This window comes from Oxyura jamaicensis, chromosome 2, assembly GCF_011077185.1.
Source record: "Oxyura jamaicensis isolate SHBP4307 breed ruddy duck chromosome 2, BPBGC_Ojam_1.0, whole genome shotgun sequence".
Classification (NCBI taxonomy): domain Eukaryota; kingdom Metazoa; phylum Chordata; class Aves; order Anseriformes; family Anatidae; genus Oxyura; species Oxyura jamaicensis.
This window is the reverse complement of record NC_048894.1, coordinates 75,162,595-75,178,361: the sequence shown is the minus strand read 5'-3', so window position 1 is coordinate 75,178,361 and position 15,767 is coordinate 75,162,595. Positions and strand designations below refer to the sequence as shown.

General features: G+C 35.6%; 1 protein-coding gene across 6 annotated transcripts in view; it reads left to right on the top strand.

The window, feature by feature from the left end:
* LOC118162020 (cadherin-10) overlaps positions 1–15,767 on the top strand; it is a 102,487-nt gene that overhangs the window by 31,381 nt on the left and 55,339 nt on the right. For 3 of the 6 annotated variants that reach the window (XM_035317909.1, XM_035317908.1, XM_035317910.1), the window contains exon 2: positions 12,067–12,444. In XM_035317909.1, coding sequence (XP_035173800.1) covers positions 12,214–12,444 — 231 coding nt within the window. In that variant the 5' untranslated portion in view covers positions 12,067–12,213. Of the gene's footprint in view, positions 1–12,066; positions 12,445–15,767 lie in introns of those variants that run through there. The other 3 variants (XM_035317911.1, XM_035317912.1, XM_035317913.1) reach the window with 1 other exon arrangement.

Here is a 15,767-nt window from a genome sequence, read left to right as displayed (position 1 = left end):
TCCTTCCTTCCTTCCTTCCTTCCTTCCTTCCTTCCTTCCTTCCTTCCTTCCTTCTCTTTATTTCTTTCTTTCTTTCTTTCAGCACACTCTTGGCCAAGCCAATAAATTCAAAACTTGAATTCAAGGCCTCAGACTGAGTGGAGTTTTCTTAAGGATCTGTCTGTCATCTTTCCTACTTCAAGGAAGTATGGGCAGACCACCAGAAAACATCTCAGATCAATGCCAAGGTCTGGGAAGTTTCCCAGTCTCTTTGTCTCTTCCCTTCACAGCTCTTTTAAGAACAAGATTAAATTGAATTACACAGTATTATGCCAGGCTTTCTTTAGTCCAGTCACTGAAATGCTGACTTTCACTTGCACTGGAAGATCTTTTTCTTCACAAGGTAAAACATGGGAAGGAAAACATGCACACATAGAAATATGGGATGAGCATTCCTTTTAAATTGTACCACAAGTCAGAGCTATTTTCTTGCTTGCTGTCTTACACCTCTGCTTGCAAATGTCATTAGTCTGGAATATCTTCTTCATGTTGTATATAAAGGATGTTACTGCTTCAACTACTTGCTGCTAAGCAAGGTTTGGGAGGAGATTAAGAAACGGAGGGTGCTCATTCTCTGCAGTCTTATTTCTCTCACACTCCACTTTGTCCTGTTTGTGAGTATAGGCCTTGTTTAGTTATTCTTTCGCCAGTGACAACTGCTCATGCAGGAATCACAAATGGATTCCTGAAACCATCTTAGATCTCACATCTTTTGAAGGTAAGTGCTACTCATGCTTACCCACAACATTCCACTCGATATTTCATTTGACTCAGGTTTCTTTATTTGGGCAGTGAAGCAGAGATAAATCCTTCCCATGTACCAAAAGCCATTTAAGTGATCTCAGTTTTGGGTAGCTTCTTTAGAGAGAACAATGTCTCTCCTGTATGTCTCTTTACCAGTTCCTGACACATCGTGATTCATTCTCTTATTTATCAGTCCTTGGTATTCATGTTTAAATAGGTTACCACCTTCCTCTTTTCATATGCAGTCTGACAAATTTTAATGACAGCCAGCATGAAGTGTTACATTTATTTTATACATATTTGAAAGTGACACATGGACACTTTCTGGTCTGTATATCCTCTCTCATATAATAGCATAGGTACCCTCTGTAAAACACGTTTAGTCTTGTTACAGACTACGGACATGCTGCTTATTATTCCACTGTCTCATTGCTCATCAGTTCACACTCAATTACATCAATGCTCTGTTACTTAAGTTATACATCTACAATAATTTAAGTGTATTTATAGCTCTTCAGAGCATAGCTTTTATCTTACAGAGAGGTACTTATTATTTTTTCTTTGTCTACACACACACATTGAGCAGCTGAATGATTTAACTTGGCTAATACTATGTTCATTACAATTCATAAACTTGATGACCTCATCAAACAGACTTGAAACAAGATGCATAACTACAGGCTACATAATAGAAGTCTCTCCAAAGCGGATAAATGAAAGACCATTCAGTATTGTACCTTGAAGGTTCAGAAGATGCAGTTTGCCTCCCTGCCCATTGCATACTTGCTCTGCAGTCTCAGGTGATCACTTAGTCTATATTCATATAAGTTTCTTCTTCACTGAGACTAGAATAAAATAATAATATTTTATTATTGTCTTCTGTTGAGTAATAGGAAAGAGTATATTCTTTCTCTGCTTCTTGGATGATGCAATAATGAATGCCATAAGGACTGTTAGTCCTTAGACACATTTTTTTTGGTTTCCAGAAGAATTTTGAAGTAGAGTTCCAGGCGTATATTTGAAAGATATTTTGTTGGTTTCCCTTGAAAATTGGAAGTGAAAGATCAAAGATGGAACAACTGTTTGGTGGGGAAAAAAGGGGGGAGATGGGGAGGGGGGGGGGGGGGGGGGGGGGGGGTGTTTCCTGTGAAAGCTTCATCAATTGTCCATGCAAGCTCATTCCAGTGCATAGGGCTGCTGATTTCCACCAACATAATTACCAGAAAAATATGCAGCATAGTGTGTCAAGCACGTTACATTAAGGAAAAAGAATTCAGTGATCTGTTTCTGCAGAAGTGTGTTTTTACTGGGAAGAGTTCCTCTTCACATTGCTGAGGCAGGTGTTACAAGTGTTCTTCAGCACATTGATTTTTATTTTTATTTTTTTTCCCTGAAAAAATAATTTCTAGGTGTTTGTTTTGTCAAGCAGTGTCCTACATGTATGACATCTCTACTGGAAGAGTGGGCTCAGTCCTACCATCTTTCACCACAAATTTGATACCTCTCTTTAGACTCTCTCTGGTCTATTCCAATCTTATTATCATTTTCCCAGGTTCTATGGTCAACCACAAAACCATCAAACAATTGTGTATAGAAAAACAGCAGACTAACATGTCTATTCCTATATAACCAGCAACCATGAAAGACATGTCAAAAAAGCTGTACTATGTAAAGTTGTTTTAAATATCATCAGATTTGCTCAGAGTATACCTGAAATCCACAACTTTATCTGACTTTTCCAACAATGCTTGCTGGTCCAATTGAAACATACATTGGCCTAAAATACACCTCTTAACTTGAAGACTGAGATGGTAGCAGAGATTGTATAAAGCATAGGACTATACAGATACTGCAGAAGATATTCAGAACGGTCTTGATACAAGTGGGGTACCCAAGGTCAGAATATGTACAATTTTATTTATCTGATCGGCGTCTAACTATATGTTCTCATATAGCAGAGTGAGTAGATGCATAAGGAATATTTAGTGACTGGGAAGAGGTGTCTGAGTGTCAGTGTAATTACAATGCAGGTGGAGTTTTAAAGTAGATAGAAGCTTTCCTAAGAGAAAATTTCCCCACTTGCTGAAGTTTCTAATTGACCCGTCATCCAGTGGTTCATCATGCCCATGTAGGATGCCTTGCTGTAAGAGACATGTGCTACTTAGGAGTAGATATCTGTTTTTTAAATTAGTCAAGAAACAACCTTTTCTCTTTCAGATATGGAAAGAATGGTGCATTTTTATTATGTGAATTACAGGTCTTTATAGTTAATGATAGTGCCAAAGTAATTTTGGAAAGATGTTGGTTTCAGCCTGTTGTATACTGTTTTAAAGAAAGGAGCATTTGGGGCAAAAATATAGGACGTGATCTCCTAATTAGCTGGTATCATCATGCATATATCATACAGCCAAAAGCTTTGCATTGCATAGGCAACATCAATGAATACCTGATCTACAGTACTTCATTTTGTTGATGTTATACGTCATACATATATATCATCATACATATATGTATCATACATAAATATATCTTCATATTGTAGATGGTATAATATTAAGCACAGTTTATTATACAATATACATATACGTGGTGTATTCTTAACAGTTTCTCATAGGTTAATACTTGGTGCAAATTAAAAACTAGTCATAAAGCAGGCTTTGTAACTCTAGCATACTAATGATGATTAAATTATAATTATATCCAACCAGAGCAAGTCAGTATCAAAAAAGGTATTACTATTTTTTTTTTTTCCCATTATTTCAGACTATCCCTGCCCCAGAAAACCCTCAGACATCCCACAAAGTGATTTTTAATTTTGTTATGTAAACTGAGAGGAATACCAAGAGCCATAGTAGCACTTTTTAATATGTTAAAGTAATTATAATGGAATTGAGCACAAGATGAAACTCCAAGTTTGTTTTCTATGAATTTTCAAATGCATTGTAATTATAAACCTTCTTGTCATTTGAGGTATATTTTGTAGTGCCATATATAACATTTTTGGTATTTGTGAATACTAAGCTGCATTTTTCAATACTAATGTTTCTATTCTAATAAATTTGAGATATAACGATATGACTGAACTAGCTTTCCTAAAGTGTTTTCTTTTTGTGTTTCAACTGTGAGTTTCCTTGAGAAGTGGTTGTTTCCATTTCTTCCTGTCTGCTAAGAAAGAATGTAATCCTCCTGCTATCATCTAATTAGGAAGAATGGGACTGTCCATGCTGCAGGCACAGACACTAACACAAGTTTGAGGAGCCACTGAGTAGACATCAATGAACACTTTATTAAATTACACAGTTTTCTAAGCAGGCACGGTCTCTCAATGCCCCAATTCTTTATGCTTTAGTGAACTGCCTCTGCTCTCTGAAGCTATAAGGTTTCAGCCAGAGCTGAAGATATAAACTCCTGATAAGATTATGGTGAGTTTTTAGATATTTGGCACGCTTCTGTGCTTATTCTATTTCTCTAATAGGGCTGATAGTTTGCCAGCAGGTGAAAGCAGTGGACAGCAAAGACTAGGAAATTTAAAATCCCTCCTGCCCTGGAGGAAAATAATGTCTTTTTTGTAACCATTTAGCATTACTCATTACAACTTGCCCTGTTTGGGAAAACCCTTCAGGATAGGGATAAAGAATATTAAGTTCCCAAGTCTAGATATTCAGTGATCTCAGTTTTGGCTCTTAACAACATTCAGACAGAATTTGCTGATCTTTTCATTTCCAAAGAAATCATGGCCTATGAAAGATGTATTGAACTGAATAAGAAAAAGCAAATGTGGTGTTAACAAGGTCCGTACAAATACCTTTCACTGTATGCTCTTGTGTCCAAATTACAATGTTATTACATCCTCCTCTCCACCAACACCCTCTTCTCCCCTTCCCCTAGCATACGTGCTAAATACCAGAACAGTAATTTTTAAATTGAGAGGTGCATGCTTTATTAAATAAACAAAGAAAGAAAGAAAGAGAAAAGGAAGTGTAATCAAATACTAAAACCTGCAATTGCTTTTTGTTTTTTGTTTGTTTGATAGATGGATGGATGGATGGATAGATAGATAGATAGACAGACAGACAGATAGATAGATGAAGAAGAGGACCACCTTTATAAAAGAACAACTAATAATGGAATATGGATGTCTTAAAAGGCAGCATGGTCATGGACTAAACACAATGGGGGTAATCATTTAGGAAGTATATGGAATTAAGTCAGGCAGAAGTAGGAAAGAGCTAAATTCACGTTCAGACTTGAAGAAGATAGCAGGCAATTGATGGGATAAATGCAACTCCAAAATCTTATGAAGGGAGACTCAGGGGATTGGCCCAGTCCATACCTAAATGGCAAGGAATTGAGGGAACTATGTGTCTAGGACAGTTCATTTTATGTGGAAAAACATGATACACTGTCTGGAAAGCAAGAGAATTTAAGTTGTTTTCAAACCACAATAGTACATCTACAGCTGGTTTTAAGATGAAATCAGATAAATGGAAAAGGATGGGGTTGAGCTGATCAGGAATGAATAATATGTATTCATATTTTAGAGAATAGGGTAACCAGTGGTGACAGTAAAAAGACATAGTGAGAAATAATGACATGGAAAAATGTGGGATGGAGTTCTACAGGGCAGAGCTAAAAAAGGACTATGAGAAATATTCTGCTCACACCAGCTGCATTCCTGAAAGCAATCTGCTCAGCTTGCTCTTCTGAACCTTCAGTCCCACCTCATTTCAGCTGCTGACTACCTCTGCTAATAGATAGGAAGTTTTTCTCAATGCCTAACCTAAGTCATTCATATTATAACTGAAATCATTTGCTTATACCATCTCTGGTGGGCATTTAGAGTAATTTATTATTTTCAGCAGTGTTTGTGATTTTGAGAACTAGAATCTTACCACCTTCTCCATCTTTTTATGAATATTAGACAAATAGATGTAGCTATCCTTTCCTCAAAAAAAACACTTTTTTTTTTTTTTCTTTTTTCTTTTTCTGAACACTGTTGCCAGCCTGATTTCTAGCTATTTACATATTGGTACTGTGATGCTCAAACCTCAACACAACATTTGAAATGACGATCAGTAGAGAGAAAGGATTATTTCATAATTTAAAGTTCATATATCTTCATTTTCTCTGTGTGAGTTTTGTTTCATGTTTTAGAAGATAAGTGATAAAAAAAATACATACTGAGATTGTTTGGACCTATTATATTCCAATGCTTCAATTATATTCTCCAGAACTGTGGATATTTAGTTTCTTCCTATACAATCTATTATGACTTTTCCATTTATTTTTTAAAAAATCATATCTTGCACATTTTAGATAACTTCTTTAGTTTTGGGTGGAATACTCTGATTATTATTATTATTATTATTATTATTATTATTATTATTATTATTATTTTCCCAGTGGTCATCATAAATATTGTAAATAATCTCTCTACTTTTCATCCTGAAAAAATACTGAATAGTTACCAAGACATAAGAAAGTTCACTCAGTCTATATAGTCAGATGGGAAAAAGGCATCTAAAGGGGAGAACAGTAGAAATAAAATGTTATGGGCACCTGACAGGGGTCAGAAATGATAGATTTAACTCACTTTTGCATGTCCATAAGTCACCTACATTTTGTCATCACCGCATGCAAAACTTCTCTCCCAAAATTTTAAGGACAAAAGCAAATTTAAATGTCAATGCCTAAGTAGTGAATTACTTGAGTGTGCTACTCTTGATGTCTTGTTGTGAGAAAGAATGATGTCATCATATAGGGAGAGCAAAGAATTATTGTCAGATATCCAAGTGATGTAGTTAATATAGAAGAGACTCACTAATAAACAGACAAAATTGTACTGCAAGAAAACATACTAACATCTACTGACTTTTCTCTGTGCATGCCCAATGTGTCCTGTGTCCTAAGACTGAGGACTTAGGACTTTATTGTTTTAATAACAATTAGGATTTGTATTATACATATATGCTTAAAAAATAACACATAAGTTATGTGTCTATGAAATCTCTCTCATGTCTAAATATTGCTTAACTTTTGTAGGAGAACTTATAGTGTTCAGTATTTCCTCTTTATTTGTTTCTTCTACTTGTTTTTCAGTCTTTCCATGAACTATGAAAGAAACATTAGAAAATCTCATTTGAGTGAAGTAGCTTTGAAGATAGGAAAATAGGATTACTATTACTAATTAAATCGCATAATTGCTGAAAGGTTAGCTGCTTTTTTGTTGAGTTTAGCATCAGACCATGCATACTCTAATTCAAATTCCTAAGTGGATCAAGTGTTGCAGGACTTCATAAAGAGGATTGAGTTCTAAAGGTCAAAGGTACAGCTGACTACTTTGCAAATTCTTGTTATAATTTAATAACTGTAAGTGCGGTCACTGCAGTGTGCAAGTGTTATACTGGAGGCTACAAAATTAGCAGCTTATTGACAATTTACCAATTATCTCCTTAGTTCAGAACTAGGCAATTACATTATGAACAGCTTCAGGCAATTTCATTGGAACAGAATAGATAAAGAAAGGAACATATACCTATAATAAAATGAATGATGAGATTAGAATCCATTAAGAATTGATCATTTGAAAGAGCTCATTTGTTGGCTTCGAGTAGTCTTAAAAAATAAATGAATTAAAAAATGTAATATATCCCTTAAGGGATATATTACACTTGTAAGTTACACTTACAGATAAATATTTTGTTGTGTTTTGAAAAAAAGAGCATCTTGCAAAGGTATCTGTTTCAAGTACATGCTTCTAGTACATGCATTAGAACTTTCTTCCCCTCGTTAATAAAGAGATGGCAAAGAAAGTTATATTAGCTGAGTCTGGGGCTCTTCTGAGGCTTATTTTGAAATGGCGCTTTTTCTGCATTTAGCTGTCATTCTGCTCTCATTTCTACTAGTTTAAATAATTCAGATTATTTCAAAACCTAGCCATAGTTTTTAATTTGATTATGACATCTTAAACTGGAAGTCAGATTTCTATGGGAATAGAGAGAGGCATCTTACCAAGAGGAAACCAAAATGGTAGCAATATGTCTTATGCCTGATGGCTGTAGCGACTTTGAAAGAGGATATGCAGCCTGTGGTGGTAGCTCTGTACTGGTGACTGGAGAGGAAGCAAAGGCCTTGAGAAATTTAGAAATTGGACAGAAAATAAAAAATGTTTCTCACTGTGGATGTGCATGAGGAACAGCTCTATTGGTGTCACGTCTATAGAACAAGAAAAAAAAAAAAGAGTATGTTGCAGCATCTTCCACTATATATATATATATACACACACATATATATAAAAGGATTGTTCTCCTCATAAAATTCCAATGTAATTATGTAATTTAACCAAACTTAATTTGTCATGAAGCATCTCATGTTCTAAAATTGTTTTCCTTTGGTATGAATGTAGAAATAAAGTGCTGAAAGACAAGATTAGAGATGTTGGCTAGATTATACCTGCCAACTGAAACAGAAATAGAGAAACCAGAAATGGAAATGTATAAATGTTTTCAAAGAAACTATCTGAATTGTTTCAGACTTAAAATTCAGTTCATTTAGCTTTGACCAAAGCTAAATCTGGAAGAAAAATAAAAAATGGCAGCCATCCCACAGAAAATCTGCTGACAGTTGGAGTTGCCTTTGACAGGAAAGAGAAGCCCACTAAAATTTATTTGATTAAAAGACATTAGACAAGCTTTTGATCCATATTACAGTTTTTTATTTTAAATGTAATTCTGCTGACTCCAACACAGCTACACATTAATGCAGAAGGACTAACAAAGAGAGGAAGTCGTTTACTACAGAAATGTAGATTTCTCAGCTGAAAAAGATCAATGGCTAGGAACAACTAGTAAATGGAAGTCTAACTGATAAGAAGACTGTTCTTCATAGTGCATCAGTTAAGGGTACTAATGGCCCATCTTATGTATCCATTAAATCTCATGAGTTTCTAATTGTATGAAGTATGTTTTAGTATTATTAGGGGGGTTGCAAGGCTGACCAAGCAAAATACAGTATTTTGCAAATTTTGAGAAAATTACATCTGAAATCACAAGAATATAGCTGAAGTTGCATTAATATGTTTTTGCCTAAGTTCTGAGAGATACAGAAGTGATTAACGTATGAAAAATGACAACTGCTTAAATATTTTAAAATTAGTAGCTGAAAGCTAAATGTGAAATGATTTATAGTTTTGCTGATGATATATCTCTTACATACTGGAGATTGTTCCAAAAAATAAAAATAAACCCTAAACAGAAACACACATAAATAAGAGTAGAAAGGGGCACAGTATTCCTCTGTATATATTTAATATAATTTAGAGGGCTGTTACACAGAAATTTGGAATCATGGCACCCATTTTGTAATTTTTAGCAAGCTCTAAGTTTATGGTCTTTTTCTTTTTCTTGCTTTCTTTTCTATTTTGGGAAAAAATAGAGAAGTATAATTTGGAAGAAGAATTAGAGAGAATTTTTAGGAGAACTACTAGATAAATGGTTTCATTTAAAGATATTTAACACTAAAACTTTCACTTCTGTTAAAAAAAAAAAAAAAAAAAAAAAAAAAAAAAAAAACACTTGAAGCCAGAAAAACTTACATTTCTGCTGAGTTCTCAGGCACTCTTTTAAGATATGAATTTCACTAATATTTAAACATTTTTCCAATTATTTTTTCAGGAAATTGTAAAACATATGATAAATTTGACTGCCCCAGTTCTGGCAGCACAGCACGCAACTCAGATATATAAAGTATTACAGAACTGGGGTTTCTGTCTGTTTTCTTTACTTATATATTGAAAGGTTTTCTTCAAACATTTCCTTTATTCCTGTGCTTTTATTTAATGACTTTTGGCTATTCATTGCTGTTAGTAAAGTCTGGGGTTTCTTGTTTGCTACGTTATTTTTAAAGGTAAATGTTATTCCTTTAGTGTAGATGACTATCAAACATTTAGGGCAGGAAGCTGAACTCTAACAGGAGTCTCAAAGGAGGGAAAAAACCTTACTGGTATGTACATCCATTAAGCAGCCATGCTTGCCAAGTCCGTGTACATTAGTGACTTCTGTAACTTTAACAAATTTCATCTGAGCTTTCATTCTGCTGACCTAATTTAACAAGAAGGAAATTCAATAACAACCCGTAATATTGAAGCATTATTTCCCAAGAGGAATTTAACAACACTTCTACATCAAATAACAATGTGTGAATAGTGGATTATATATAGAGATGGCAATAAGAAGGGGAAAAACTAACCAAAAGAATTAAAAAAAAAAAAAAAAAAAAAAAAAAAGGGAGAGAGAGCAGGAAAGAAACTACTGTATCTCCTTTTCAAACAAACCAATAGCTTTCAAATTTTTACAGAAACTAATAAAATCCTGAAAAGTTAATTTCAAGTTTGAAATTTCTATGGTCTTTGAGAAGAAACTTTTAAAAGTATCTGAGAATAAATCATAGCCTGCCTTTCTCAATGAGTATATCTTTGTTTCAAAAGAACATAAATACGAGTTGTGACAATTTTTGACGTGGAAGACCACAACTTCAGTATGTACATGCTGATATAATTTGATATATGTTATTAATAGCTTATTTTAGAACACATTATTTTGGATAGTATTCAAAGTTCACAAATAAAGCAAATTTAATCATTTTTTTAAGAGAAAGGAAGAAGGGGTACATAAAAGGATACACAATGTGGTGTTTATTTAGATAAATAGAAATGAATGCCTGTGGAGAGTCTTGGGATTGAAGTCCTTGAAAGCTGTGGCTGTGATAAATTCTTTGGTCTTCCAAATGTTGGAGGAGAAGTGAAAATGTTCTCCTGAGAGAATTTAATTCTGAAGATAAAAGGTGGTTCCTGAATTGAATCTGTTTAGTTATTGGCTTAGCACACATGCACACATTCTTTTATCTGTAAGAAACCACTATATTTTATAGGCTTTGCACTCTAAACTTCTGACATACTATCATAAACTCTTTAAATCAACACAGACCGGAAATATCTTATGTAGTACATCAATATCAAAACCAAACACAGAATGTCTGAAAGTTTTACATTGTTCTATTTGTAAAAATAAAATAAAACAATTTAAGATGATAGTCAACTATAGTATAGTGTTATTAAAACCAGAGGACACATGGGATTGCTGTGTGCAATGTGACTGATCTACTGAAATAAGAAAAGAGGAGAAAAGAGAACCCATGCTTTTTACCACTTGAACTTTTCTGCCACATGTGGAAGAGTATACAGGGAATTGTAACCCCAATCCATACATTTTTTCTGTGTACATTAAAAAAAAAATAAATAAATAACACATTAAAAGCTGATTAAAATTTCTGGAAACTATACCCTATTAAGAAGACAAACCATAGGTTTTCATAATATACTGAAGGAAGAAATCACTGGATAATCTCACTAGCACAATTTGCTACACTTTGAATGCTGGGATTTAAGTAAAGAAAAGAGAACCTGGCAAAATTTGTCTTGATAAAATCACATATCTTGGTTCTTTTTGAAGAAGAAAAACCTTAAGCAAAGCAAAGAAAAAAGTGGAGACAAAGCAAAGATGATTTAGGAGATTGCCTTCTTTCTGCTATATCACTTGCCACTATGAGATTCATTTCACTATTTTGCAAAATTAAAATTATTCAGGTTACTAGTAAACAGGTCCTCATTTTTAAAATACATCCCAAGTTTTAAGGCAAGGTTTGCATCTCTCCATATTTTAAGCTCTTCTTATACTTTTTATACTTTTTATATAACTTTTTATATTTAAAAGTTTGCTCCTTGTCATGTTGTATTTCTTCTGATGCATATGATGTTCTCTTTTGCCATTTAAAACACCCTGGAGAACTGGTGTTTTACCATTTCCTCATTTCTGAAACTACTTTCTGTTGGCTTTTCAGTCCTCTTGATAGTAAGATTAATAAAACACTGGAATTCTTGTAAATCAAATCAGGTGGAAAACACTTGAAGTAAAGACTGCAGTATTTAATGTGTATGTTCCACCAGTATTAATCCCCTAGCCTATATAAAATAACATCCTTGAAAGTTTCTAAATTGCAAGGTTTTAATGGGAAAATACTTGATCATCTGAGTACACACTTGTTCTTTCTTAGGAAGGGCTTTGAAAGCAGATACCTAACATATTTGCAACATTCTCCCTTTGCAAGACAGCCTTTATATTTGTAAGCAGGTTGCTTTCTATGTCATAATGCTTTTCATTTGCAGGATAGCAGGGACACTAGGGAGTAAATGTATTTCAACTTACGTTGTCTCTTCTCTGCTTTCAGGATCTGGCCACTATGTACAGTTCAGAGATGAGCTGCTGGAAACTTCTTGGCTGCATCACCAACTAAAAACATAAAAAGCAAGTCAAGAAAAACCAAACCATAGACTCCATTGCTGACCAGCTCGAAAACTATCAGCAGTGGAGAACTATGATAATACAGCAAGCCCTGTTACTTCTGTTGCTCTGGATGTGGCTGCTACATCCCTGCCACACAGAAATGATGTTCAGAAGGACTCCTGATCTCAGACCCAGAAGTTCTGTGGGACGTGCATCAGGCAGCGATGGAAAAGCCCTTCACCGCCAGAGGCGCGGCTGGATGTGGAACCAGTTTTTCCTTTTAGAGGAATACACAGGATCTGATTACCAGTATGTAGGCAAGGTAGGTTCTCATTAAGATTTCTGCATTATTGTCAAGTTTACTTATCTTTCTCCGGAGCTCTCTTTTCTATGTTTTATTCTCATGCATAAGAAGCAGATTTCCAGGCAATATATACCACTGTTAGCACTCTTAGAATCACTAAAAGTAAAGTTGCTAGTTATTCAGAAATATTTGAATGAAACAAATTAAGACATTTTTGACAAATGTTTTCTTTAGCACATCTTTCCTCCCAGCAGCCTGCTCAGTTTCTCTTCTGTATCAAAAAAAAAAAAATATTTTATAACTTATAAAATTATTTTTCAACTATTTCTTTGAATATTTCATGTTTCTAGAAGATAATACATTCATTTTCTGTGCTTTAGTTTGAAGAATGCAACCTATTTTAAACAAACGAACAAAAAAATCTCCCTCTTCAGCTCTCCCTGCAATAAATTGCAGTGAGTAAAATTCATTAACAACCATGTGAGAGAAATGAAGTGGTTAAGAAGCAAAGTACAACAGAAGTCAGCCAAACTGCTTGTATGCCTGAGGAATACACTGAATGTATACTGTCTGGAAGCGTCCTTTAAATTATTTTTAGTCAACAGTTCTGTTTTACCATGCAATTTATTGAAAAATATATAAAGTGTAATGCCACAGTAATATTCAAACAGGTACAAGAATGTAATGAATTAATTCAGAATGGTAATCTGCTTAAAAGCAGAAGTTAGTGGCAGCAATCATGGGTACCAGTTAGTAACACTGGTTGGTGATAAACACAGAAATGTAATGTTCTATAATCCAGATTTTCATATCAGCATATTTTTTAACTTGTAAAATACTGCAGAGAAGTGCCCACTTGTTGAAAATGACAAAATCACAGAATAACTGAGGCTGTAAAAGAGCTTTGGAGATCATCTATCCCAACTCCCCTGCTCAACACAAGGCCAGCTACAACTTGCTCAGTGCTGTGTCCACTTCTGTTTTAAATACCTACAAAGATGGAGACTCCAGAGTATCTCTGGAGTATCTGAGAGTATCACAGGTTTGTTTAAGTGTTTGACCACCCACAGAGAGAAAAAAAGTTTTCTCGTATATTTCAAGGGAATTTCTCTTGTTTCAGTTTGTGCCCATTGCCTCGTCTTGTCACTGGGCACCACTAAAGCCTGGCTCTTCATTCTCACTCCCTCACATCAGGAATTTATACACATTAATAAGGTCCTCCTGGGCCTTCCCTTCTCCAGGGTGAACAACACCTCAGTGGCTCTTCATAAAAAAAAAAAAAAAAAAAAAAAAAAAAAAATGTTCCAAGTCATTAATCATCTTCATGGCCCTTCACTGGGCTCTCCCCAGTAGCTCCATGTCTCTCTTTCCCACAGGGGGATCACCTCAGTCAACCTGCTGGCAACACTCTTCCTCATGCAGCCAAGGATGCTGTTGGCCTTCTTTGTTATGAGGGCACATTGCTGGCTCATGGTCACCTTGCTCCAATGTCCATCTCTGGAAAACTGCTTTCCAAATGTTTGGTCCCCAGCATGTACCTCTCCTGGTGCATGACTTGACATTTCTCTTTACTGAATATCATGAAGGTCCTGTCAGCCCATTTTTCCAGCCTATTAAGGTCTCGCTGAATGGCAGCACACCCATCTGGTTTAACAATCACTCATCACAGTTTTGTGTCATCTGCAAACTTACTGAAGATGCATTCTGTGCCATCAACTAAGGTTGTTTAGCCAATAAATTTCTGGATGTTTCCTTTTATCCAATTTTCTCCAAAGCCAAAATGATTTGGAAATGTGGATGACATAAAATGACACCTAACTGTTAATTTCTCTGCAATATGTTTTGAGGTGGTGTTTGGAAGTCATGTGAAATAGGAGGGAGCACAAGTTAGAAATAAATTATTTGTAACCAATGAGGAGAGAATGTCATGAACAGGTTTCAGTCAACAACAAGTACTAAGTATGATTTTTAAAACTGAGAATAATATACGACAAACACGTCAGTGAAAGGATCAGCACAAACTGCAATCTGAGGCTACCAGTTTCATCTGGATTTATCAATTTACATCTGCTTGCTTTCTGAGTTCATTAATGATATATTTTTTCTTAGGTTTCTTATCCTGCATCAATATATCTGTCAAGGGAGCTTGAAAACTTGAATATCACATTATTCTTGAAAACAGTGTCTACAATTCAGAATAGAATTTATGTATTCATTTATTCACTTGTTAAGTCAGATTGAGAAGGTTCTACTGGAATAATGTTACAGAAATTGAGTTCACTGAATGAATGGGATATGTAATCCAGTAAATGCTGAAGAGTTCCTTAAGTCATCCATCCCTGTGAAACAGTACCATAGTCTCAACAGCAAAGTACTTACTGACTGGTTCTGGACATTCACTCATTGCTTCAGGTCAGTATTTACTATTTTAAGAAAGAAGGATTGTGTAGGAGTGTAACATTGGCTGGCTGTCATGTGCCCACCAAGCTAATCTCTCACTCCTCTTCCTCATCAGGGGAAGGGAGGAAAATACGATGAAAAAAATTCATGGGTCAAAGTAAAGACAGAAAGATCACTTACCATCTGGTCACAGGCCAAACTTAGGGGAGATTAGTTTAATTTATTGCCAATTAATAACAGAGTAAAATAGTGAGAACTAAAACTAGAAACACCTTTCCCCACCACCATCCCCTTCTTCTCAGGCTCAACTTTACTTCCAATTCTTCTACCTGCTCACCTCTGAGTGACAAAAGGGAGGGGGGAATGGGGTTGTGGACAGTCTATACTGTTCTATCTCTGCTGCTCCTTCCTTCTCACTCTCTTCCCTTGCTCCATCATGGCTCCTTCCCTTAGGATGTGATCCCTTCACAAACTGTTCCAGCGTGGGCCCTTCCCATGGGCCACAGTTCTTCAAGAACTGTTCAAATATGTGTCTGTACCATGGGGTCCATCCTTCAGGAACAGACTGCTCCAGCCCCCACCAGAACTCCTGCTCCACCATGGGTTACTCTCCACAGGCTGCACTTCCTGCCATGAGCCTGCTCCTGCAGAGGCTCTCCACCAGCTGCAGCCTCCCTCTGGGCATACCCACCTGCTGATGCATGGGGTCCTCCATGTGCTGCTGTGTGGAGATCTGCTCCCACACGGTCCTCCACTGGCTTCAGGGGTCAGCCTCCTTTACTGTGGTCTCTCCACAGGCTGCAGGAGAATCTGTTCTGGCACCCGGAACACCTGTCCCCTTCCTTACTGACATGGGTGTCTGTAGGGTTATTTCTCTCATTTTTTCTCACTCCTGTTGTACAACATTTCCCACCCTTTCTTAAATATTTTCTCTAAGATAT